At 42.9% G+C, this 27,532-nt stretch overlaps 1 protein-coding gene across 5 annotated transcripts in view; it reads left to right on the forward strand.

The window, feature by feature from the left end:
- LOC138993653 (broad substrate specificity ATP-binding cassette transporter ABCG2) overlaps positions 1 to 27,532 on the forward strand; it is a 79,139-nt gene that overhangs the window by 24,542 nt on the left and 27,065 nt on the right. For 3 of the 5 annotated variants that reach the window (XR_011468331.1, XM_070392902.1, XM_070392911.1), the window contains 5 exons: positions 10,344 to 10,559; positions 20,442 to 20,501; positions 21,093 to 21,207; positions 23,445 to 23,597; positions 26,542 to 26,699. Coding sequence is in view for 4 of the 5 variants with exons in the window: in XM_070392902.1 (XP_070249003.1) it covers positions 10,363 to 10,559; positions 20,442 to 20,501; positions 21,093 to 21,207; positions 23,445 to 23,597; positions 26,542 to 26,699 (683 nt within the window). In the remaining variant the exon portion in view is untranslated. Of the gene's footprint in view, positions 1 to 7,438; positions 7,563 to 10,343; positions 10,560 to 20,441; positions 20,502 to 21,092; positions 21,208 to 23,444; positions 23,598 to 26,541; positions 26,700 to 27,532 lie in introns of those variants that run through there. The other 2 variants (XM_070392920.1, XM_070392929.1) reach the window with 2 other exon arrangements.

Consider the following 27,532-nt stretch of genomic DNA (forward strand, 5'->3'; position numbering starts at 1 on the left):
TATCCTTTGTGAATATAGATGCAAACATTCTCTACATTATACTACAAATTGAATTCAGCTTCATTAAAAGGGTTATACACCATCATCAGGTGGGATTTAACCCTGGAATGTGAGGATAGTTCAACATATAAAAACCAATCAACATATTAAAACACCACATTAGCCCAGCCAGTGTGGCTTGGTGGTTGAGCATCGAACTATGAACCAGGAGATCACGGTTGGATTCTCTGTCGGGGCACATGCCCAGGTTTCTGGCTTGATCCCCAGTAGGGGGCATGCAGGAGGCAGCCAATCAATGATTCTCTCTCATCATTGATGTTTCTATCTCCCTCTCCCTCTCTCTTCCACTCTGAAATAAAAAAAATATATAAGGGAGGGGGCAAAATATATATCCTAAACCAGTTTGGCTCAGTGGATAGAGTGTAGGCCTATGGACTGAAAGGTCTTGGATTTGATTCAGGTCAAGAGCACATGCCTGGGTTACAGGCTCCAACCATGGCCCTGGTCGGGGCACATGTGGGATGCAACCAATAGATGTGTTTCTCTCTCTGTCTCTCCCCGTCCCTTTCACTCTCTCTAAAAATCAATGGAAGAATATCCTCAGTTGAGGATTAGGAGGAAAGAAAGAAAGAAAAAGAAAGAAAGAAAGAAAGAAAGAAAGAAAGAAAGAAAGAAAGAAAGAAAGAAAGAAAGAAAGAAAGAAGGAAAGAAGGAAAGAAGGAAAGAAGGAAAGAAAGAAAGAAAGAAAGAAAGAAAGAAAAAGAAAGAAAGAAAGAAAGAAAGAAAGAAAGAAAGAAAGAAAGAAAGAAAGAAAGAAAGAAAGCGAGCGGAAGGGAGAAAGGGAGAAAGGGAGAAAGAGAGAAAGGGAGAAAGGGAGAAAGGAAAGGGAAGAAAGGGAAGAAAGGAAAGAAAGGAAAGAAAGAAAAGAAAGAAAAGAAAGAAAAGAAAGAGATAGAGAGAGAGAAAGCGAAGGGAGTCATATAAGAACAGCCTGGAGAAGCTGGCTGACAGTAGGCAATGAGACAGGGAACTTTGTCCTAAAACTGCAAGGAATTGGCTTCTGCCAACAAGGTGACTTGAGAAGCAGACTCCTCAGATAAGAGCCCAGCTGGCTGACACTTTAAATGACCCTGTGATACCCTGAGCAGCGCCTTATCTAGCCTACCTAAATTCATTACCTCCAGCACTGTGAGATAATAAATGAGTGTTGTTTTGAAATGCTAAATTGATAATTTGTCACTCAGCAATAGAAGACAAATAAGCCTCTCTTCCACTTCCTTAATTCTTTATTTAAAAAATATATTTTTATTGATTTCATAGTGGAAGGGAGAGGGCGAGAGAGAGACAGAAATATCAATGATAGGAGAGAATCATTGATTGGCTGCCTCCTGCACGCCCCACACTGGGGATTGAGCCTACAACCTGGACATGTGCCCTGATCGGGAACCAAACTGTGACCTCTCAGTGATGGCGAACCTATGACACGTGTGTCAGAGGTGACACACAAACTCATTTTTTTGGTTGATTTTTCTTTGTTAAATGGCATTTAAATATATAAAATAAATATCAAAAATATAAGTCTTTGTTTTACTATGGTTGCAAATATCAAAAAATTTCTATATGTGACACAGCACCAGAGTTAAGTTAGGGTTTTTCAAAATGCTGACACGACGAGCTCAAAAGGTTCGCCATCACTGTGACCTAGTTCATAAGTCAAAGTTTAACCACTGAGCCACAGCAGCTGGGCCACTTCCATAATTCTACTGTCATGTTCAAACACTGGGACCTTGACCAAACCTGGAATGCCAATATTAAGTGTTAGTTTCCTATTCAGTGGCCTTATCCTCCTGTTTCAGCTTTTTAGCCTCCAAGTGACCCCTCCATAGGCTCACATTCCATCTCTTACTGATTTCACTTTCCAATGATGAATCATTTCATCCATTTAACTCTTTGCTCTATTTTTCTTTCCTTTTTTTTTTTTTTTAAAAAATGTTTTTATTGACTTTTAGAGAGAGGAAGGGAGAAGGATAGAGATAGAAACATCAATGAGAGAGAAACATCATTGTTCAGCTTCTTCCTGCACATCCCACAAATGGAGATTGAGCCTGCAACCTGTGTATGTGCCCTGACAGGGAACTGAACCGTAACCTCCTGTTCATAGGTCGATGCTCAACCAGTGAGCCACACTGGCTGGGCAACTTTGCTCCATTTTTCTATTGCCTTACCCATTCAGCAAAACCATATCTGATCATTTATTCAACCTTCTTACCTTCTCTATCTTTACTTTTTGTGAATGGGAAAGCCATGCTCATTTGTGGCGTTGATGCCACCACATTTGTAGAATTTAATCTCAGCAGTCCTTGGTGTTGCTGTGCACTCTCTCTAGGTCCCTTCAGTGTTGGGAGGAAAAATGTTTTCTCTACCAATTTAGGACCAAGGGGGTGGGGAGGAGCTGAAAGTTCACCGACAACAGACAGATTTAGGGAGAAAAGACAGGATTATGGGGTTTATGTACCAACTTGATGCAGGAGAGAGAGGCTGGAAGGGCTTCTATGGGAAAACAAAGGACTTTTAGGAAAGACAAATGGGCTGTTAGGGAAACAAATGGAAGTCTGACAGTTTTTGGTAATGTTCCTTGCCGGAAGCTGGACCACCCTTGCTGCTTGACACAGTCGCTGCAGGGAAGAAACATCTGCACAGCTTGTGTTTCAAGGAACCTGCCATATATGACATATGTTTGCTCCCCCTCTTAGCGCTATGTGTTCTAAACAGGACCACCTCCCTGAGAAAGGTTGTTTCCCCAGGTTAGGGGTTAACAGGACTAAGGGAGAGAATAAATCAGTAAAACCCCCTAGTGTTACAGAAATACCATGTATTACTTATGAAGAACTTGGACTAAGACTGTTGGCAATAAATTTGGGACTTGTTGGGCCCACATCCCCAGGGGTCTGCCCACCAGGGAAAGCACCAAAGCCTATACCCCTGGAGACCCACCGACACAGGGCAGTCCCAGGGAAGGCAAGCAGGGAGGCTGGAAAGGACATAACCTTTACTGGGTAGGATAATCTCCTTCAGTCACTTCCTTGTAGCCTATCAGTAGAGCAGTGACCTTGGAATAGCCCTTATAATAAAACACAGAGATTAATTTAGACAAGATTAAAATCAATAGAACTAGATAGAGACAGGGTTTTTGGCAAAGGTCAGATAAGAAACAGGGAACTGTAGAATGTTACCCAAAACATACCATGATGTAATTATAGAGGCATGCTTATAGGATCAAATAGTATAAATATAGATGTAACAGGACAATAAAAAGAGAACCTGGCTATGATGATCAACTGAACGCTGTCTCCGTGTCCTTCATTCTTCGCCGACTCCGTCCACACCTTTGGGAACCCCTGGACCTGCTGGGGCTGGACCCCAACAGTTCCTTTAGGCAAATGCTTCTCCAAATGTGAGTGGTTGGTTTTCTCTCTTGGCAGTGAATTTTCCAGAGGGGATTTATGGTGGCTTCACTCTAGGAAGGCCCTGCATTCAATCAGATAAGGGTAGCTCCAAAAAGGCTTCTTTCTGCATCTCAAATGTCTTCAGTTTAAAATAATCTTCCTCCCTCTGTGGCATCCTCTTGGTTTCCTGCAGGCCTGGTGGTAGGCAGAACAATGTCCTCCCAAAGATGTCCTAACAGTCAAAATGTTAATGTTAGGTTACCTGGCAAAGGAGAATTAAGGTTGCCAGAGAAATGAAGGTTGTTCATCTATGTCCTAATATACACAAAAACTAAAAGGGAAAACAGAGCATTTAAAAATAATTAGCTCCAAATAAAATGCTAGCTTATAGTTAAATAACTCATTTCTTTACAATACAATGCTCTTTATGTTTACTTGCATTGCCATCCAAAAAATTAATAGAAAGAAATGTGAAGGCCTTACCAATAAACCACAAGTGATTAAAAATGTTTACTTTTCCTTTCTGCCACACTCCCGGCAAGAAGGGGATGGAGACTGGTGGTGGCTTCTGTCCCGGTGCAGCCAGAGGCAGCCAGTCCTCCAGTGAGTCCCACCTTTGCTCAGCAACCGCCACCTCCTCTCTGATCCTATCGGATCTTCGGCCAAGGGCTGGGACCTGGAACAGGGCAGGGGGGAGAGGTTCAGACGCCAGCCACCTCCTCGCTGTAGCCCAGGGAGAGACACTTCACGCTTTGCCACCACCTCCTCCTCCTCTATCTCCGGAAGAAAAAATAAAAAAGTTTGTTTCACTCACTAAGGCAAAGAAATATAAATTAAAACGCTGATATGCTATTTGTCATCTATTAAAATTTTAAAAATTAAACTTATTCTATCCAGTATTTGTGAGAGTATTGGAGAACAAGCAATCTTTTAAATTGTTGGGAGACAGTGAGGTTGGCACAAACTTTTTGTGGGAAAATTGTCTGTGTTTTGAAAAATTTTAAACTGGCATACCATTTTGCCCCATTGATTCCCCTTCTGGAATTTATCTGTGTGTGCAATGACAGCTATAAGGATATTTTGTGAATAATAGGGAAATTGGTTAAATAATTAAATATATAACAAACAATTGAATGCCATGCAACCATCCTATATAATAAAGAGCTAATATGCTAATTAGACTGGATGGCAGAATGACCTTCTGGAAAGACCTTCCGGAATGACCAGTGGGCAGGGGGTGAGGCCGGGGGCCAGGAGGCAGCTAGAGCTGCTGTAAGGGCCGAGCCCCTTGCACAATTTCATGCATCAGGCCTCTATTTAAGTATAAAGTTGTATCAAGATATTGAATGACAGGGAACCATGTTTGCAATAGAGCAGTTTACAAAATAATAGCTACCATTTATTGAGTGCCAACCAGTGAGAATGACTGTTCAGTGCTTTACACACACATGATCTCATTTAATCTCTGTAACTACTCTGAGAGATTGTTTCCCCTGATCACCAATAACCACCTACAAAACTCAGCAGCTAGTTCAATTTCAAATCTCCAGGGTGTGGGAGAGCCAGGATTCAGACACAGGCTATCTGATTTCAGAGATGATGCCCATCATCTTTGTGCTTTTTATATAAGCCCATTATTGTTTTTTCAGAAAACATGTATATATATAGAAAGACTAAAAGCAGATGGTATGTGGCTGATGGGTTATAGGCAATTTTTTTCTTGTTTGATCTACATTAATAAAAGAGGAAGATGCAAATTGACCATACCTTCGCAACACCCACCAGCCAATCAGGAGTGAGCATGCAAATTAACCCAACCAAGATGGAGGGTTAATTTGCATACACAGGCTCAGGGGAGTTTGGCTCTGGGAGTGCGCTAGCCACCAGGGGGCAGCTCCTGCGTTGAGTGGTCATTCAGTTGTAATGGTCGCTTAGGCTTTTATATATCTAGATAACTCATTTCTTTACAATGCAATATATTTATGTAATGCTGGGTTTCACTTGCATTTCTTGTTGATGTAAGAAATGTCCACACCTCTAAAAATATTTTGTAAGAGTTTATTTGAGCCAAAATTGACCACAGTTGCCAGGAAGCTAGATCTCAAATGCTCCGGAGAAGGACAGTGTTGAAATTTCTTTTCTTCATTCAAAAGTAAGGAAGGAATTTAAGGAAGATTACATGAAGCTGAGAGAGACCAAGGCAGCAATTGAATAACAGGATAGTTAACAAGATCATGTGCTCTCTTGAGGGTGGTTATACCTTCAAGGGGGTATTCAGGAATTGCAAAGGTGTGTTAACCTATATGCACAAGAACAGTGGGCAGGGATTGCTTAAAAACCTTTCACTAGCCCTGGTCAGTTAGTTCAGTTGGTTAGAGCATCTTTCTGATGTGCCAAGGTTTTGGGTTGGAGCCCTGGCCAGGGCACAGACAAGAATTAACCCATTTAATGAATGCATAAATAAGTGGAACAACTGATGAATTTCTCTCCCTTCCCCCCCCCCCCCTCAAATCAATTAAAAAACAAACAAACAAACAAAATTTGACCAAAAATAGTAAGTCTTATCTATTGGAAAAAAAAGTTATAGGGCATGACTATATTCTATGACCTGCCCAGTTCCCAGTTAGGAATTTATGACTTATGGGAGCATCTTTCTTTTTTTTTGGTTCACACTGTCAAGCAAAATGGAAATGATCAGCTTGAAAAAGTATTAGGGTGAGATTAGGTTGTAGTATAATGTTGGCTAGAAAATAAACTGACATTAATATGAAGAAATCACAAACTAAAATATTTTTTAAATTAGACTAAAACAAGGCAGAAAGTTTTTTGTTGTTTGTTTTAGTGGTTTTAGCCCTATGTCGGATGAGGATATGACTCTAAGTATTGTCATCTATCTATCTTACATCTGTACACTTACTGACTAAAAGTAAACACTGACATTTTATCTATTTTTGCCTTTAAATAGCATTCATTTTTCCCAATATAAAAGTTATATGTCTGTATTATATCAAATTTAGAAATTTTCGCTAAAGTAGAAGAAAAAAATAGTCATGTTATTACCCAGAAAACATTTTTTTGTATTGCCAACTATTTTCTATGTACGGGTTTTTGGTTTGTTTTTATTTTACATCATTGCACAATGCTATATTCACCGTACTATCCTGTTGTTTTTTATGTGCTTTTTAGTCAATTTCATGTGTGTTTTCTCCATTTTTAGCAGTCCCCTCTTGGTTGACTTTAGAGGTTGCTGGAAATTTATTTCATTTTTACTGATATCAATAAAGTTTTATCTGTAGAAGCTGTTTTTCAATTTTGCAAATAGTTATTAAGAGCCAGCTCTGGAGAATTTTTCCCAATCTTGGCTTAAAATGACAAATGTTTTTGTATGTGGGTTTTTAAGGGTCTTTCAAGTGATTCAGAAATTTAATAACAACAACAACAAAAACCACCACCACCGACCCCAATTTCACCCGAGTGTTTGGGTGCTTAATAGATACATAATTTTAAGTCCTTTAAAAGTATACAGTATTGTATTTTTAATATTATTTTTAAAACTGTATAATCAATATTCCTACCTAAGACTCCTGGCTAAAACTTCCTTGTATGGGGTAAAGAATTAACAGTAATGCTTCGTGTCTAATAAACAATTTAACGGGTACTATAATTTTTGTTTGTAAATACAAACCAGAAACTACCTAGATGCAAGTACTAATTTCCGGGAGTTGATGCAACAGGTGAATTTTGGCATGGCCATTCACACTCAGAAAGCCTGACAACCAATCCTTTTCCTGAATCTGCAAATCACTTTCCAACTTTTCCAGACTTACAGGACTGTGAAGAATGCATTTAAACTGATTCCACTAATATTTTCGTTCAAGAAGTTTTCTTTCCACCCTTCAACCCTCCCCCACCTCCCGCCCCCCATTGCCCCATAGATTTAGCTCCTGATCCCATTGGCCCTGGGGCACAGGAACCTAACTTCTCAGAAGCTCATTTATAAAGACCACCACCTGCTCTGGATGCGCAGCGCGTGACACTGAAAAAGGCCTAGGCGTCCGCGTCTCCTGGTGTTCAGGCGGGGCCCCTGCGGTGACCAGATCCATCCGGGGAGACCAGGTATTGATGAGCTGGTGGCGTCCTGGATTACCGGGCTCGTGGCCAACTGTCCATTTCCTACGCGCCCTGGACACAGAGTATCCAGGATATATACTTGTGTTTCTTTGTCCCGGGGTGTTCCTTGACCCGGACCCGAGGGCGGGTTGCAGCAGGGTCCAGTGCAGAACCCGGTACCCTCGCTACCCGCGACAGGGGGCCTCCTGAGCGCTCATCCAGCCGGGCAGGCGGCGCCGCGCCTTCCGCCCTCCCGCGGGCGCGGACCCAGAGAGCCTGGGGCGCTAGGGAGGTGCTGCTGCCCCGCGCTCCCCGTCCGCAGCCCGAGGTGGAGGTGTGCCAGGTGAAACCCTCCTTCGCTCGGACTGTGCTCTTCTCCTCGCTGCCCAAAGCTCCTGACCGTGACCGCGACCGCGGGCCGGCGCCTTCCCAGGTGATAGCCGCGCGCGTGAGTGCCGGGCCCGCGGGGAGCGCGCGGGCGCGGTGGGTGGGCTGCGGGTGGGGCTGTGAGCGTTGGTCCCGGGAGGTCGCCTCCTGCCCGGCTTTCCCGCCAGGGGCTGTGTCCCGAGTCTGTGGTTACAGACCGAGTCCCGAGCGCGCAGGAGGGGAGAGGGAGCCCAGGAGCGCCCACCAGAGCAGGGGAGCGGGGGTCCCTGGAAGGAGGCAGCCTGGAAAGGAGCCGGGAGAGTGTGGAACAGCTTCACGCGGGAAAGCAGGACAGATGCTGGGCGTCCTGGTGCAGTGGGACCTGCTTCCTCAGCGTGTGTAGGGACGGTCTGGCGGGCTCAGCTCCGCGGTTACAGGAGTGACTTAGTGCTCTGCCTCTGAGCACAGGGACCCTGAGATCCGAGCCCTGGAACTGCTGAGTGAGTGGAGACAGCCCTTTGGGATGCCAGTGGCTTGAAAGGTCCGTGGGTGTTGGGAGTACATTTGGTAGAAAATAGAAAACTGTTCAATTGAGACGACTAGGTTTTAATTAGTCCCTCCCAGTTTCGTTTGATATTGAGTATGAAAGACTTAGCATAATACCCTCCAGATCAGTGGTTCTCAACCTTGGCTGCACATTAGAATCACCTGGGAATCTTTTTAAAAATCCTGATTTCTGGGCCTCATCCTCCGGAAATTCTGCTTCTTTGTTACTAATGTTGTGTCCCCACCCCATAACAAAGAAACAGAATTTTCGGAGGATGAGGCCCAGAAATCAGGATTTTAAAAAAAGATTCCCAGGTGATTCTAATGTGCAGCCAAGGTTGAGAACCACTGCTCTAGGTCCATCCATGCTGTAACAGATGGCAAGATTTCATTCCTTTTTATTGCTGAGTAATATTCCATTGTATATATGTACCTCTTTTTAAAAATTGATTTTAGAAAAAGAGGGAGAGGGATAAAGAGAGGGAAATAGAGAGAGATTTGTTGTTCCACTTATTTATTCATTCATTGGTTGATTCTAGTATGTGCCCTGACTGGGGATGAACCCATGACCTCAGTGTATCAGGACCAGACTCTAACAAACTGAGTTACCTGACCAGGGCTGGTTTGATTTCGTAATCATTTTTATACTTAATTCTAAATCTTTCTGGAATTTAAGTATGTTTACCCATTAATTAAATATGTCATCTCAAACAATTGTGAAGCTTATTTTCTTACTGATTGAAGAAGCATTATAAGCAGCGATATAAAGCCTGGGGCTATAAATTCAGAAAACTTTCTCTTATCCTTCACTGCCTGGCTAAGCCATTTTTTGTAATGCCTGTGTCATAAACTCCAAAATTACCCCCCAGATATCAAAAACAGTAATAGGGGGTGAAGGTGATCATGTAGTCTCTGATCTTGAATCATACCATAAAATCCTTTTCAAGCTAGATAGGTTTAACTCCCACTCATTTTTTCCCTGTTTTATGAGTTTTGAGTAATTTTCATACTCTTCCTATTGGACTTTTTAGATATTTAATTGATATCCAGTTGGAGTTTATATATTCAGAGTTGTGTCTACCTCTATGATAGGAGTTCCAAGGTTTTTCTTATTCCAGTATTATAAGCTGTTCATTGAAAATAGAGCTCTTTATTGCAAGGCAGTTTAAAATGGACTTGTGTATTATTTTTTAATGTTAATATATCTTTTTGAACTCAATAAATCCAAAATATTTTTAGCAAACATGTAATCAATATAAAAATGATTAATGAGGTATTTTACATTCTTTTTAAAGATTTAGATCTCTATTCTTTTTACTCTTTTTAAATATACATTTTCATTGACTTCAGAGAGGAAGGGAAAGGGAGAGAGAGCTGAACACATCAGTGATGAGAGAGAATCGTTGATCAGCTTCCTCTTGCACGCCCCCTACTGGGGATGGAGTCCGAAACCCGGGCATGCAGCCTGACCAGAATCAAACCCTGACCTCCGCTTCATATGTTGATGCTCAACTGCTGAGACACACTGGCTGGGATACTCTTTTTTAATTGAGATATAAATGACATATAACAGTTTCAGGTACAGAACATAATGATTCACTAATTATATATATTGTGAAATGATCACCGCAGTAAGTCGTTAACATTCTTCACCAGTTACAAGTTTTTCTTGCGCTGAGAACGTTAAAGATCTCTTAGCCACTATCAAACATATAACACAGCATTGTTAACTACACTTACTATGCTGCACATGACATCCCCAGGACTTAGTACTTTTATAACTGCAAGTTTGTCAGAAAACAGACTTGTGTTAAGTGTGTTGTTACCTAGTACATTTATTTGACTGTCAATTTACTGTTGCTTTTCCCTCTACAGAAAAGCAGACGCTCTCCAGATGTCTTCTGATAAGGACCAAGTTTTTATCCCAATGTCACAAAGAAACACCAATGGCCTCCTGGGGACCACCCCCAAAGACCAGAAGACCGAAGGAGCCGTGTTAAGTTTCCATAACATCTGCTATCGAGTGAAAGTGCAGAGTGGATTTCTACTTAGTCGAAAAACAGTTGAGAAAGAAATACTGATAAATGTCAAGTATGTGCATGAACTTTTGTTTAAACAGCTTTATTGACAGCAGTGGACTTAACTGGTTTAGCCCAATGCAAGTACAGGTGCTATGGACATTTTATTTGTATACATGTCTGTACAGATACATAGACACACTTTCATTTCGTTGGGCTCAACTGGGAGTAAAATGGTTGGATCACATGTTGGGTATAAGCTTAGGTTTTTAAAGAATGGCCAAACTGTTTTTAAAGTGGTCGTACCATGTGCATCAACTTTTGTTTGAGAAACTGAATAATTAATGTGCCATTAAGCTTTTCCTGGGTAAGCCTCGTGGTTTAGTGGGAAGAGGCCTGGCTGTGTGACTTGCAACTTCCTGACTGTGGGGATAGAATTGTAATTTCTGTCTTTAATATTTTAACCTGTGAAATAAAAGATCTGTCACTGTAGTTTATGAGCCAGACACTTCAGGTACTTATGCCCTTTATGTCCTTTATGTTCTAGAAGCAAGAGTCTGGAGGTTGAAAAGACAATATACAGTGAAAGCTTAGCTTAAGTTACGCAGTGGAGGTCCAGCATGACAGAATTTAGGATCCAAATCAATACTAAACTATGATTTTCATTCTCTTCTTCCATGAATGAATTTATCATGTGGTGGCAGAGTGGGCAGGAGAGTAAGGAGGGAACGGAGAAAGGAACCTCCTTGGGACCGCATGTCTCTATGCTTTCACAGGTGCCAGCCATGAGGATTGTTCGTGTTTTTCTGATTTCTAGAGCATTGAGCCCAATTCTTCCTTTCTGTGGAGTGGGGACTGCATCTAGGTTTCTCAGACACCATGTTTTGTTTAGTTAGTGTGTTTGTTTGATAGTGGAAATGATTATTCCTGCATAAAACAAGCACTCTTTCTAGCTCTCTGAGGCTGGAGGAGTGGTTATAAGAGCTCTTTGGCCAAGTATGGCCTCCAACCTGTATAGAATCAGATGCTTCTCATGCTTTCCTGATGCGTTCTATGGGATTGTGGTCTTTTCTGTTAGTAGTAGCCAACTGCTCCCAGGAGGCCAGGACATGACAAGAAGGGGAGAAAAGTTTAGCATGTGGGTGGGGAAGAAAGAACAGGGACCTGGGATTTGTTGGGTGGTGGTGAGGTAGGGGCTGTGTGGAGTTGATAGAACTTTCTTCACGCAGCAGCACATACTATCATGCCTACTTCCTTGTTGCTTTGTTGTATTGGTTAAGAAACCCTGACCAGGAAAATAAGGAGAGGTAGGTCGTCACAAAGCTTTTATCTTTTGCTACATGCCTAGATAGAAGTGACTGACCTTGTTTAAAGCTGACAAGGTTTTTGTGAAACATAACAGTCAAGAAAATGTTGGTCACTTCAGATTTTGTGCTAAGTGGAAGGTCAGAAATCATTTGTAATTCGCATAGGTTGAATGGATTTCAAATGCATACTGGATGAGTGTACATTTATCTTGCCTATGTTTTAGTAGGTTAGTAACTCAGTGCACTGAAAGTGTCATCTGCTCAAGGCTTCAGAGTGTTTTTTTTTATGGTTCAGGGTATGCAGTCCAGCAAAAGATGAGTTCTTTACTTGCATTCCTGGGTTCATAAAATGGTGTCAATTTTTTTTCATAATTTTTAAATTTATTAATTACAGTTGACAAACACTATTATATCAGTTTTAAGTGTACAACATAGTGATTAGACATGTATATCCGTTACTAAGTGATCACCCCAGGATGTCTCATAGGTCACCAGAGTTTGACTTGCGTGTGGTAGCACCACTGCCATTGAAAGTAGTAATTATATTCTAAAAAAGCTGATGAGTATATATATATATATATACACACACACATATATATATATATTTTTGTATGAGAATCTTTTCTTATTTTAAACACGTTTTTAGTGCTCTTTTTAGAGAAAGGAAGGGAAGGGGAGAGAGAGAAACATGGATGGGCAGCCTCTTGCATGCTCCCTACTTGGGATGGGGCCCGAAACCTGGGCATGTGGTCCTGATTGGGAATTGAACTGTGAACTCTTGATACATGGAACAGCGCTCAACCAACTGAGCCATACAGGCCAGGGCTGCTGATGAGAATCTTGATTTTTGTTTTTCCTCTGGACATTTTGTAGTATCATTTGTAGAACTAAGGAACCAGAACCTAATGTCCTCTGTGGGGAAAGAAGATAAAACATAATCTGACTATGAGAATTCAGGAAGGTGAGATTTTACCACCTCATGAAAAATCATTCTGTTATGTTTCATTTATGTCCATACCCAGCCTTTGAGCTTTTCCTCTCCAACGCTAATGATCTATGGAAAAAATGGTCTGTCCCAGTAATTGTGTGCATATCCTATAATTTCAGGGTAATTCATTATCTATGTGGAGATTTCTTAAGTTAATAATTTATTTAGAAATAATTTCAAACTTGTGGGAACATAACACTTTTACCAGATTCCCCACCTGTTAATATTTCACCGCATTTGCTACTCATTTTATCTCTTGAGATAACCCATTGTCCTTAGCATTTTTTTTTTTTTTGGACCATCTGAGAGCTGTCCATGTGGCACTCTGTAATTCCTAACTCCTCCAGTTCTGTTTTTCAGAAATAAGGACCTTCTCCTATATAACCTCTCAGTCATTGTCTGAGTGGTTGCTAAGCCTTATGATAGCTGCAGTGCTGGGTCCTTAGGGGCTGTTGGCCACCATGCTCTTCACATAGTTGACTGACCATCACATCATGTCTCCTCAGTCTCACGCAAGCTGGTAGGTATTTTCCTGTCTCTCTCATCTTGATCACCTGGTCATGTTGGTATCTGACAGCCTTCATCACAATGTCACTATTCTCCCCCATATAATTAATATTATTAGAGGAGTTACCTTGACATTATTCCAAAATTTTATTTCACAAGCTTAAGTCCCCATTTATGTCTCTTGCTTGAATCAGCAGTAATTATCACTATGATAGTTACCAAAGAGTGATTTTCTGTTTTCATCCATCTCTTTCATATGGATTAGTTTGCATTCTACTAAAAGGAAAAAAAAACTTCATTCATCATCTCTTTATTCATTTATGTATATTAGTATAGAATCATGGATTCACATTTTATTCAGTAGCATTCAATACTAATGCATTATCATAATTTATTTTGATACTCGTATTGTTCCTGATTTGGTCAAAGTAGATCTGTTTTGTTTTGTTTTTTAAACTCATTCTCTCTGTCTCTCTCTCTTTTTTTGTTTCTTTTTGAATATTTTGTTGGCGCAACAGAAATTCCATACTCACTACTTTCCCTGCCTCAGACCTGGTATGAGCTGATGTTCCTTTTTGTGGAGTTTTGCATTTACTAACTTATTGAGATCTAGGTGTTTGGAATGTTCATTGGTATTGGGATGGCATAGCTTCTGGGACATATTGGTGGACAGAACTAGAGAATATATTTATATAAACACATATAAAAGCATCTAAGCCTTTTTTATATATGTCTGGGTATATAGATAAAAACCCATGACTCCATGACTTCCAATTCTTATGTAATACTCCAGGGTTATTTCCACAGTTCCATGTTTGTAAAACATCTTCTCAAAAAGTGAAAACCTGGAGAAACCAAGATGGCGGCATAGGTAAACACCGGACGGAGTTTGCTGCCTGAAACAACCACTTCAAAAATACAACTAAAAGACGGAACGGACATCACCCAGAACCACAGGAAGGCTGGCTGAGGGGAAATTCTTCAACTAGAAAGAAAGAGAACAGCATACCGAGACTCAGAGGAGGCGCAGTGCGGAAAATACAAAGGTGCGGAGGTGCGCGCAGAGAGGGCTGGTGGCTAAAGGCACAGTTGTCGTTTTCAATCAGGAGGGAGTCTCAGATTCTGAGCTCCAGTTCTGGGCAAGTCTCTAGGGACCCTGACTCAAACGGGAGAAGCGGGACTGTCTGGCATCGGTTGGAACGAGAGGGCAGCTTTCTCTCCGAGGTTTGTAGCAGTTGCTGGGACTCTGAGAGGCAGAGCCTCTGGGGACAGGACTGAGAGCAGCCATAACTGCTCCCTCCGCCCGCCCTGTTGAGCCCCTGCGACCCACCCCGCCCAAGCCCTGCACAGAGCCATTTGCCGGATAGCCTCAGGCAAAGGCTAGATTAGCACCTCCCCAGAGGACAGAAGTTTTCCCACTGCAGACACAGCTGATTCTCACAGCCAGTTGGCCAGTTACCCCCTAGTATTAACTACAACAATCAAGACTTAACTACAAGACTGCGCACAAAGAGCACTAGGGTGTGCACCAAGAAAGCATAAAAAATGCGGAGACAAAGAAACAGGACAAAATTGTCAATGGAGGATATTGAGTTCAGAACCACACTTTTAAGGTCTCTCAAGAACTGTCTAGAAGCCGCCAATAAACTTATTGAGATCTACAAGAAATCTAATGAGACCCTCGATGTTGTGATAAAGAACCAACTAGAAATTAAGCATACACGGACTAAAATAAAGAATATTATACAGACTCCCAACAGCAGACCAGAGGAGCGCAAGAATCAAGTCAAAGATTTGAAATGCGAAGAAGCAAAAAACACCCAACCGGAAAAGCAAAATGAAAAAAAGAACCCAAAAATACGAAGATAGTGTAAGGAGTCTCTGGGACAGCTTCTAGCATACCAACATCAGAATTATAGGGGTGCCAGAAGATGAGAGTGAGCAAGATATTGAAAACCTATTTGAAGAAATAATGACAGAAAACTTCCCCTTCCTGGTGAAAGAAATAGACTTACAAGTCCAGGAAGCGCAGAGAACCCCAAACAAAAGGAATCCAAAGAGGACCACACCAAGACACATCATCATTAAAATGCCAAGAGCAAAAGACAAAGAGAGAATCCTAAAAGCAGCAAGAGAAAGACAGTCAGTTACCTACAAGGGAGTACCCATACGACTGTCAGCTGATTTCTCAACAGAAACTTTGCAGGCCAGAAGGGAGTGGCAAGAAATATTCAAAGTGATGAATAGCAAGAACCTACAACCAAGATTACTTTATCCAGCAAAGCTATCATTCAGAATTGAAGGTCAGATAAAGAGCTTCACAGATAAGGAAAAGCTAAAGGAGTTCATCACCACCAAACCAGTATTATATGAAATGCTGAAAGGTATCCTTTAAGAAGAGGAAGAAGAAGAAAAAGGTAAAGATACAAATTATGAACAACAAATATGCATCTATCAACAAGAGAATCTAAGAATCAAGTGAATAAATAATCTGATGAACAGAATGAACTGTTGATTATAATAGAATCAGGGACATAGAAAGGGAATGGACTGACTATTCTTGGGGGGGGAAAGGGTGTGGAAGATGCGGGAAGAGACTGGACAAAAATCGTGCACCTATGGATGAGGACAGTGGGTGGGGAGTGAGGGCGGAGGGTGGGGTGAGAACTGGAAGGAAGGGAGTTATGGGGGGAAAAAAAGAGGAACAAATGTAATAATCTGAACAATAAAGATTTAATAAAAAAAAAAGTGAAAACCTGACTCTCATTATTCTAATATCCTTACTGATTTGCTCAGTTTTCTTATTTTTTTCTTTTAAAAGAAATATTTTTATTGATTTTAGAGAGGAAGGGAGAGGGAGAGAGAGATAGAAATATCAATGATGGAAGAGTATCATTAATAGCTGCCTTCTGGATGCCCCCTATTGGGAATTGAGCCCACAACTTGGGGCAAGTGCCCTAACCAGGAATTGAACTATGACCTCCTGGTTCATAGGTTGACACTCAATCCCTGAGCCACACCAGCAGGTTCTTATTTCTTAATATGGGCAATCACTCTACCCTTCAGCTGTCTCCTCTCTTCCTCCCACCTGCCTTTGCAGCCTGTGATCTTGGGTGCTGGCCATTGCTGCTCCTCCACCCAGCACTTCCATCACCTTCACACAAAGAAGGGAGGTAAAGTTTAATAGAAATGACTGGTGCATTATTTGAACATGCTATATTGTAATAAGTAGGAAATATAACTAGATTTTCTTTCCAATCAGGCTCTTCCTATTTTTCATAACATTTTTGTACTTATTTTTTAAAAATTGATTCTAGAGAAGAGACAAAAATATTGACTTGTTGTTCCACTTATTCATTGATTGCTTCTTTGTGCTCTGACCAGGAATTGAATCCACAACCTTGGTGTATTGGGTTGATGCTCTCCCTAACCAATTGAGCTACCCAACTGGGGCCTTGTACTTCTTGATATTTGTTTTTGTGAAAAACAATTGGTTTTCCCATAAGTAATTATCATTTATAAAAATGTAGAGACTCATTTATTCAACTAATTTTCAGTGTCTATTAGGAGCCTGACATTATGCAAGATCCTAGTGACAGAGGTATGTCCTCTGTTCTCAGCAATATTCTAGTCTAATGGGGATTCAGACAACTAGAGAACTTCACTGTGTTCTACTGTGATATATGGGTTAGAAGACATGGAAGCCACTACCCTCAATTGGAAGGCCAGGGGCATGGGATGGGAGAGAGAAATTGAAGTGTGTGTGTGTGTGTGTGTGTGTGTGTGTGTGTGTGTGTGTGGCAGGATAGGGAAGGATGATGCTCCAAGCAGTGGGAATGGCATTGACTTATTATTCATAAAGTGAGACCAAAGGATTTCCATTATTCACTAAAACAGCAGTCACCAACCAGTGTGGTCTGTGGACCACCGGTGGTCGGTGAGGTCTGAAAGGTTGGCAACCGCTGCACTAAAATGTAACAGATGTAATAGAAATCCTGTAGCTAGGTTTTATTTCATTTATTCAGTACTCAGTGGTCTACAATGAGTAGACTTGCATGCTATGGGGTGGTGGTGAAAGAAGATGACACAGTTCCTCCCTCCCTCCCTCCCTCCCTCTCTTCCTTCCTTCCTTCCTTCCTTCCTTCCTTCCTTCCTTCCTTCCTTCCTTCCTTCCTTCCTTCTTCCTTTCTCGTTCTCTCTCTCTCTCTCTCTCTCTCTCTCTCTCTTCAAAAGGAAGGGAGAGAGAGATAGAAGCATCAATGATGACAGAGAATCATTGATAAGCTGTCTCCTGCATGCCCCCCACTGGGGATTGAGCCCGCAATCCAGGCATGTGTCCTTGACTAGAATCAAACCTGGGACCTTTCAGTCCACAGGCCGACCTCTATGCACTGAGCCAAACCAGCCAGGGTAAGATGGCACAGTTCTTGTTGGCAAGGTTTTACAATATAGTGAGGGAGACTTTCAGGCACATAAATGCTATATAAATCAATAAAGAAGGATGGGGAATGGGTTTTGAGAGAAGGTGGGGTGGGGCAACAAGGGAGTTACAGATTATAGACTAGAACTGAAGTCAGCAAACTTTTTCTGTAAAGGGCCTGATAGTGAACATTTTAGTTGTGATGGGCCACACATCTGTGTTGTAACTACTCAACTCTGTCACTGCAGCAGGAAAGCAACCAGAGACATAAATGGGTGAGTGTGGCTCTGTTCCAAGAACATCTTGTTTTTGAAAATAGAAGACATGACCACCTGTAGTTTGCTGATCCCTGGACTAGAATGTAGAATCCACGAGGGCTAGAACTTTTATTCTGAGCTCTGACCCATGTCTTGTGTCTTGTGCACACATAGACACTGAATAATTGTGTTGAGTGAATGGAGGGAGAATTAGCCACTGCTCCAAACTAGGACTCTTGCAGTTAGGATTTTCCATTATTGTTTTCTATAATGCTAGGGTTTAGTGCCAAAGGAAGCCCAACTCAGGGTTCTGCAAAATTCTTTGTCTTAGAACACTCACATTGTCTTTTGAGTTAATCCTTTAGGATTGCTTGGTCTTTGAGTAGAGATTTTTAAAACCTGGAAAGGTTTTCTGGTGATGAAATCTTAGTGAGTAACAAGTTTATCTCTGGTCACTTTAGAAACAGTTTGTAGGTAGCTATCAATGCAGAAGGTACATGAAGAACTATAGATAAATGCATCTTGAAAGTTCACCCAACCATTGGCATGACTTATTACATCAGAGGGGAAAGGCCACTGAAAAAATAGAAATTTTTCTGTTTTAGAGCTTGTGTGGCTTTACCCAACTCATTGCATTTGTCCAATGTTTCAGTGAGAGGCTCCTCAGTTAATGAGCAAAGTAGAAGGTAAATTGCACCCTAGCACCCACCAGGCATTCTACACTCGTGACAGTTCTGGCACAACAGGCAGGCAGGGCTGAGGTCCTCCTGGATTGGCGCACTGAGCACAGCTGCACTGTGACGTCTATCACTCACGACAGCTGTACATCATAGTGTTTGCCCTGTGAAAGTCACTGTCGGGGCACGAAATAGCCTTCTGCTTTGCACCTTCCACTGGAATAGGTACTGGATTCTCTGGGGAGTAAAGTCTTTTTTAATTTATTCATTTGAGAGGAAGGGGGAGGGATAGAGAGATAGAAACATCAATGAAAGAGGAACATCTTTGATCAGCTACCTCCTGCACATACTCCTACTGGGAATTGAGCCCACAACTTGGGCATGTGTCCTGACCAGGAATTGAACTGGTGAGCTCTTGGTTCCTGGGTTGAAGCTCGACTGCTGAGCCACACTGGCTGGGCTGGGGAGTAAATTTTGACTTACCTACCAATTCTGCAGAGATTGGGCTTGGACACCAGGGTTTTGAAAGGCCTTCCTCAGACCTCCATTTCATCATGCCTGTGTAACTGTGGTGGACCCACCCTTCCTTCTCCATACTCCAGTGCATTCTCCTTACCATTCTACTGGTGGCCTTCAGGGTTAAATTCAAATTGCATATTTGCATTCTTGAATCTCAGCACAGTCAACTGCCTTAATGTTTTTTTCTACCTTCCTGCTTTCTATCTAAATATTCTCTACCCACAAACATCTATGTAATCTGTTTGGAACATGCAGTGTCTGTACCACCTGTGTATACCCTTAAAGGTCATCCTCAATAAAAAGTGGAGTTTTCCATTTATAAACTGAGAATTTTCCAGGTTGTTTGTTTAAAACTTTACAAGGAAGAAAATTATGTAATTGGAAGACATGTTTTACTTTAACAATTAGATTAAGAATTTTGTCAGCTTTAGAACTGGTGAGGTTTTCTTTTCAACATCTGAGGTGCTCTTTTCTAGCCATTAAATTTCTACGTCAGATATATTGTTTTTTCGCCTGATTAGATTTGAATAGTGAAAGCACTGATACTGGTAATTGTAGAAAGCCATTGGCTACTTAGTTATGTAGAACCTGACTAGGTAGCAAATGAGGTGACTTGAAATAATTACCCTGAAACACTACTCAAGACCTGTGATGTACTTAACATTGTGTTAAGAGAAGTAAATGTTAACAGCTGTTCTACCAGAATCTTTTACTTCAAGGAACCTTGAAAGTTTGTGTGTCCCTTCCCAAAAAATATAAGTGGTTTAGAGAATAACTGAAGTGAATTTAGAGGGACCTGAGCCATTTTTTCTATAGGTGCTGACTAGTGATGACATTCTTTGTATACTAGACTTCTATTTGACATTTCCTTTTTTTCCCTCCGTTAAAGGTTGTTTTGTGCTTATTTTCTGTCTAATTTCATCAGTGTTCATTGAGTGTATTAAATGCAGACCCTAAATTAGTAGAAATAGTTTTGTTTTTTTTGAATCCTCACCTGAGGATATTTTTCCATTGATTTTTAGAGAGAGTGGAAAGGAGTGGGAGAGACACACAGAGGGAAACATTGATGTGAGAGAGACACATCAATTGGTTGCTTCCCGCACCTGCCCCAACCAGGGCCAGGGATTGAGCCTGCAGCCAAGGTAAGTGCCCTTGATCAGAATCGAACCCAGGACCCTTCAGTCCACGGGCTGATCCTCTATCCACTGAGCTAAACCTGCTAGGGCAGTAGAACTAGTTTTAAAGTGAACCAGTAAATCAGTCTGTTTCTGCATTTGCAGTGGGATCATGAGACCTGGCCTCAACGCCATTCTGGGACCCACAGGTGGTGGCAAATCTTCGTGAGTATAACAGAGTATCAGTAAGCGTTCCCTTTGCATTTTTAATGTGCTTTTACAGATCACTTTTAGGAGGGCAGGTAGTAGTTGAATATTTGCTGCATGTCTAGTCTGGGTCTAGGCACTGTGGCTCACATGCACTTATGCCAGCTGTGTCTTATTAGGTCAGGTTTACTGAGAGGGCATGAGAGGTGATTGGCATATAGGTGTCAGCTATGATGGGAGCTAATGGAAGGAAAAGGAAGGGGTGGGATTGAAAGTGGGGAGGTGGAGCAGAATCATAAGTGGAGTGAGTCTTGGCTAAAGGAGCACATCGCCTGTGTTGGGACCCAAAGGGCAGGCAGCTTGGAGGGCTGTTGGGGAGGTCTGTGTTGGATCAGCCAACAGTGCTTTGTTTTCACATTTTTTGGATCTTATTGTAGCATAGAGTAAAAAAGGAATTTGAGAATTTAAAAAATATATGTGTAATTAGAGTTGAACCATAGATTTTCTTGATCGGTTAATTTTTAAATTTGAACAGAATTTGCATTCAGAGTAGCTGAGAGATATAACTTGCGTTGGAGAAAAAAACATACCATATATATCCTTTTATAGGTTGTTAGATATCTTAGCTGCAAGGAAAGACCCACTGGGATTAACTGGAGATGTTTTGATAAATGGAGCACCTCGACCTGCCAGTTTCAAATGTATCTCAGGTTATGTGGTACAGGTAAGTATGCATTGATTTGCATTTTAGATATCTCCGGTTTTATGTGGGCAAGTACTTTGGCTAATAGTACAGTGTGCTTCCCATTGATCACATAACCTGGGCATAAAACCAACTTTCCTTATACCATCTTCTCATAATCTCCCTTAAGATGTACAGTAATCTACACTAATAAAAGAGAAACATGGTAATTGGCGTATGACGCTACCCTTCCCATTGGCTAATCAGCGTATCCTTATGCAAATTAACTGTCAGCCAAGATGGCGGCCGGCAGCCATGCACTGAAGCGAGCAGGGAGGCTTGCTTCCTCCAGGAACTGCAGACTCCAACGTTCCCCGCCCCACTTGCCGGTCTCTCAACTGCAACTCTAAGCAACTATTACTATGTTGCAAATAAGAAACTAAACAAAAGCGGCTTTCAGTCAGCCCCGGACCGCAACATTGTATCCATGTTTTCAGCAGCGAGGCCTCAGAGCTAAAGCTGGCCCAGAATAAAAAAAACAAAAAAAAAACAAGGAGCAGTTGGGAGCTTTTAGTCAACTGCCAGCGGGAAAACAGCCCTCAGCCCCTCAGCCAGCCTGGCCAGGCACCCCAGTGGGGACCCCCACCCTGATCCAGGACACCCTCAGGGCAAACCAGCTGGCCCCCACCCGTGCACCAGGCCTCTATTCTATATAGTAAAAGGGTAATATGCCTCCCGGCACCGGGATCAGCGGAGCAGCGAGGCTCCCGGCATTGGGATCAGCGGAGCAGCAAGGCTCCCGGCACTGGGATCAGCGGAGCAGCAAGGCTCCCGGCACCGGGATCAGCGGAGCAGCGAGGCTCCTGGCACCGGGATCAGCGTGACAGGGGGCAGCGCCCAAACCTCCTGATCAGCCCTGCTCTGTGCCTGATGGGGGGGAGCTCCCCAATCCCCCGATTGCCCTGCGGCTCTGTGTGTGACAGGGTGCAACGCACCAACCCCCTGATCGGCCCTGCTCTGTGTGTGACAGGGTGAGGCGCCCCAACCCCCCGCCCCCACGGGCCCTGCTCTGTGTGTGACAGGGTAGAGCCATAACCTCTCCATTGGCCCTGCCCTGAGTGTGACAGTGGTGGCGCACCAACCCCCTGATCAGTCCTGTTCTGTGGGTAATAGAGGGTGGCGCCCCAATAACCCTCCACGGGCCTTGCTCTGTGTGTGACAGGGTAGAGCCATGACTTCCCCTTTGGCCCTGCCCTGAGTGTGACAGGGTGCAGTGCCCCAACCCCCTGATCCGCCCTGCTCTGTGTGTGACAGGGGGCAGCGCCCCAACCCCCTGATTGGCCCTGCTCTGTGAGTGACAGGGGGCAGCGCCCCAACCCCCTGATCGGCCCTGCTCTGTGAGTGACAGGGGGCAGCGCCCCAACCCCCTGATTGGCCCTGCTCTGTGAGTGACAGGGGGCAGCGCCCCAACCCCCTGATCGGCCCTGCTCTGTGTGTGACAGGGGGTGGCACTACAACCTCCCCATTGACCCTGCCTTGAGTGTAACAGGGGGCGGTGCCCCAACCCCCCAATCAGTCTATCCTGAGCGTGACTGAGGGTGGCATTGCAACCTTCCGATCCGCCCTGCTCTGTGCATGATGGGGCGGCGCCCCAACTCCCCAATCGGCTCTGCTCTGAGCCTGACCAGGGGCTGCACCTAGGGATTGGGCCTGCCCTCTGCCACCCGGGAGCAGGCCTAAGCCAGCAGGTCGTTATCTCCTGAGGGGTCCCAGCTATGAGAGGGCACAGGCCGGGCTGGGGGAGCCCCCCCCCCTACCGAGTGCACAAATTTTTGTGCACTGGGCCTCTAGTGTTAAATGAAAAGGCAGGGAGAATCTAGAATATGACCCTGCTAACAAAATGATAACAGTTCCAGTTACCATGTTCCCAAAAGATGCTACTGATTTACTTTTTTCCCTACCTTCCCCTCTCTCCCTGCCCTAGCTTAGAAAGATGTTTTGTCAAAGGCTTGTATGAAACAGTCTGGAAATGTCTGCCAGTAGTAATCATAATTGCCTGTGTTCTCTTCGGGTGTACAGATAGGAATGAGAATTCTTCCATCAGGGTTTGCAGCTATCTGAATATGGAGTTATTGGTATAATTTGTATAATTAAAGCTCATCACTAGCTAGAACTTTCCTTTGGCTATGTTATTTTTGTGGATTAAGTTGTATATACTGAAGACTGAATTTACTAGAAAAGACCTGATTTGTCTTTTTAAAATGCCATTTTGCCTTCAGGATGATGTTGTGATGGGAACTCTGACAGTGAGAGAAAATTTACAGTTCTCAGCAGCTCTTCGCCTTCCATCAACTATGAAGAGTCATGAAAAGAATGAACGGATAAACATGGTCATTCAAGAGTTAGGTCTGGCTAAAGTGGCAGATTCCAAGGTAATGAGGACACAACTGATGGGGTCATTGCCAGCAAATAGGACCCTTACCTAGAAGTTTCCTATAATGTGTGTGATCAAAGTGGCTCCTTTCTAAAAACAATGATAAAAATGAGTAGTTACATAATAGGAAGGTGAAACTTAACCAGGAAAAAAATTAAAAAATGATTGAATCTTGGAGGTGAAGTATGGCCGTGTGGGCTGGTAGGTAAAAGTGTTCTTGCAAAGACTACATGTCCCTTCCCTGTGATGACAGTGCTTGCTCCTCCCCCACACTAACTGTGTAAGTCCTGTCTCATTCGGTGTCTCTTTACTAACTTTTATTTTTTTGTTTTCTCTTCCCTTTTTTAGCTATTCTTCCTTTAGGGACTTTGTTGTGTTGCTTTGGAGCTATGTTTCTGGAATTCATAAATGACTAAAATTCATAAATGACTAAAAATTCATAAATGACTACAATCCCAGCTATATTTCTGGAATTCATAAATAACTATTTTTCTGGAATTCATAAATGACATATATATTTCACTTTGCTATAATTGGGCCTCCAAAATTATTTTCAGTCAAATTAGTATTTATTTCTAATTTGTGTAGCAGCCAACTTGTTTTCCTAAAGCCTTTCTAAGGGCACTTTGTCTCCCATCCCTCCCCCCTCTCTTCCACTGTCCCTCCCTTCTGCCAGGGTTACTTACACACTGTCGTGTGCTGGGCTCCCTTGGATTTTATAGATAACAGCTGTGGGCGAGAGAGACAAAAGTAGCTCGCTGTGTGGGTTGTGCAGGATCAGGAAGGAGAAATGAGATGAGTGAGGGAATGATTTACAGTTGATGAGTAGACATGGAAGATTTGCTGGAAGACATCAAAGCTTTGGGTGAAGATGAGCTTTTCAGTTGTTATGGCTCTAGTTTAATCCCTCTGCACTATCCCTTACTTAGAGGTCACGAAGGTGGGGTATTCTGCTGGCCGCTGCTTCATCTAATGCTTTCAATCTTCTATGTCAAGTGTATTTTGGAAGAATAAGTCTGAGCTGCTCCCATGTACCACTTATTTTCATGTTATGAGTGATTGGGCTCCCTTTGTTGGAGCTCTGTTCATGTGATTCTCTCCTTCCACTAAGGTGCTTTCCTGTCTTTACCTCTAGTGATCATCACCTGACTTCCTTGCGTGGATTTCTAGGGAAAATAAGCTGAAGGCAGTTGTTGACTTCATAGAACATGTTTATGTAATTGACTGAAACAATACATTAAAAATGTTATACCTGTTATAAAATTTTAAACGTAAGAGAAATGTAGAGAGAATGGTCTGATTCCTATAGTAATGACATGATCGTAGCATAATTAACACAATGGTATGATTACTGGTAACATTCACCTAGATTTCCTAGTTAACATGTCATTCAATAACTAGTGGCCCAGTGCACGTGGGGGGGGGGCCCTCAGCCCAGCCTGCACCCTCTCCAATCTGGGACCCCTTGGGGGGATGTTCGACTGCCAGTTTAGGCCTGATCATGCTCGCAATCCGGGACCACTGGCTCCTAACCACTCACCTGCCTGCCTGCCTGATTGCCCCTAACCACTCTGCCTGCTGGCCTGCTCACCCCCAACTGCCCCCCCTTGCTGGCTTGCTCGCCCCCAACTGCCCCCCCTGCCGGCCTGATCGCCCCCAACTGGCCCCCCCTGCTGGCCTGCTCACCCCCAACTGCCCCCCTGCTGGTCTGATCACCCCCAACTGCCCCCCCTGCTGCCTGATCACCCCCAACTGCCCCCCTCCCGCCACTGGCCTGCTTGCCCCCTACTGCACCCCCATCCCCCCACCCCCCACTGGCCTGATCACCTCCAACTGTCCTCCCCTCCTGGCCTGATCACCCCTAACCACCTCTGCCTTGGCCCTGCCACCATGGCTTTGTCCAGAAGGACATCCGGAAGGTCTCCCTGTCTAATTAGCATATTACCCTTTTATTAGTATAGATAGCTTCAGGTTTTTCTTTCTAAAGTATTTTAAAGAAAGTTATAAATATAATTTCCACCTCTAAAACATTTTTTATTTTAAAAAAAGGAATTCGTCTACATTACTACAATGTCATTACCAACTAACAACATTAATAATATTTTAATATTAGCTATATAGAGTCTACATATATTCACAGTTTTCCAATTGTTTCCAAAATGTCTTTTATAGCTCAATCATTATAGGATCTAATCAAGAGCATGAGTAGCATGTGATTATTATCTCTTTGGAGACTTTTACTATAAGAATTATTTCCTACCTCCTGCCTCCCCCAAAACCTTTCTGCTCCCCCACCACACACAGTGACACTGACTGGTTGAAAGACTGAGCCAGTCACCTGTAGAATGTTCTGCCTTCTGACTTTGCCTAAAAGGATGTCAGGAATTATGTGTTGTGTTAGGGTATAGATTGGGTCAATTTGGGAGGCCTTGTGGTGATTTTATAAGTGCTAATGTGGATGGTAGAAAATGAGCTTTCTTAGCTGCCAAGGCCTAGTTTTTGAGTCCACTTGAGGACTTTTTCAGTGGGGGAGAAAGACAGGGGCATAAGAAGACTAATAAATTCTAGATACTTTCACCTGTTCCTCTCCTATTTTTATCTTCCTTTTTGGATTGTGATTTCACTATGTCAGGGCCATGTCTTTAAGTTCTAACTTCTGATCTTAAAACTAAATATTTGACTTGATAAGGAACATATAGAACTGTTGAAAGCATGGGTTTCATATCTGGCTTAGCCAGGGACCTGCTTTGATCTGAGCCTCAGTTTACTTGTCTAATTAAACAGAAACCTGCCTCTTCTCCAAGATACTCATTTACTTGCAGTTCAGAATACATGAGGACACCAGACAAAGTGCCTCTTATAGGGTTGGCACTTGTTAGCAGCTCAACAAACGATAGTGCCTGTGGTTGTTTTTGTTAATAATGATAACATTTGTGTGTTAGGTTGGAACTCAGTTTACTCGTGGTGTGTCTGGAGGAGAAAGAAAAAGGACTAGTATTGGAATGGAGCTTATTACGGATCCATCCATCTTGTTCCTGGATGAGCCCACAACTGGCCTAGACTCAAGCACAGCTAATGCTGTCCTTTTGCTCCTGAAGAGGTAAGCGCTATGGGAACATTGTTCTCACATTCATCCAATATCTGATGCCCTGCTATGTACCATGTATGAATCTTGGTGCAGGGGATTCAGCAATGAGCACAACACACAAACATTTCTCGCTTCTTTGTTGGAGGGGAATAATCAATTAGCAAATATAAGTGTTTCAAGAAAAATAAAGGAGTGTAAGAATATAGGGAAGGCTGATGTGGTGGAGGAGGGGGGTGCTGTATTACATAGCAGGATGGTCAGGGAAGACCTCACTGATGTACCATGTGAGCTGTGAGTGAGATCTGGAGATCTGAGGAAGAGAGTTCTCATTGGAGGGAACAGCCAGTGGCCCTGGGGAGAGCATGCCTAATGTGTTTGGAACTCAAGAGGCCAGAGGGAATGGAACCCAGTGACCTAAGTGGAATGGCGGGGGGTTGGTTGGTGTAGTAGTTTGTCCAGGCTGCCATAAAATAGTACCACAGACTGAGTGGCTTAAGCAATAGAAATTAGTTTTTTCACGGTTTGGAGGCCAGAAGTCCAAGATCAATGTCTTGTGAGGATTATTTCTTCGGAGGCCCTCTCCTCGGCTTGTAGGTAGCTGTGTTCTCACTGTGTCTCACTTTATATTCCCTAGGTGTGTCTCATCTCCTCTTCTTATAAGAACATTAGTATTTATCAATTAAGATTCACCCATCTGATCTTCGTTAACCTATGTTACCTCTTTAAAGATTTTATCCGCAGCCCTAGCCCTTTGGCTCAGTGGATAGAGCACTGGCCTGCTGACTGAAGGGTCCTGGTTTGATTCTGGTCAGGGACACATACTGTGGTCGCAGGTTCGTGTGGGA

This window comes from Myotis yumanensis, unplaced genomic scaffold, assembly GCF_028538775.1.
Source record: "Myotis yumanensis isolate MYYU_CA2020_CCGP unplaced genomic scaffold, mMyoYum1.0.hap1 SCAF_1, whole genome shotgun sequence".
In the NCBI taxonomy this organism is placed as follows: Eukaryota; Metazoa; Chordata; class Mammalia; order Chiroptera; family Vespertilionidae; genus Myotis; species Myotis yumanensis.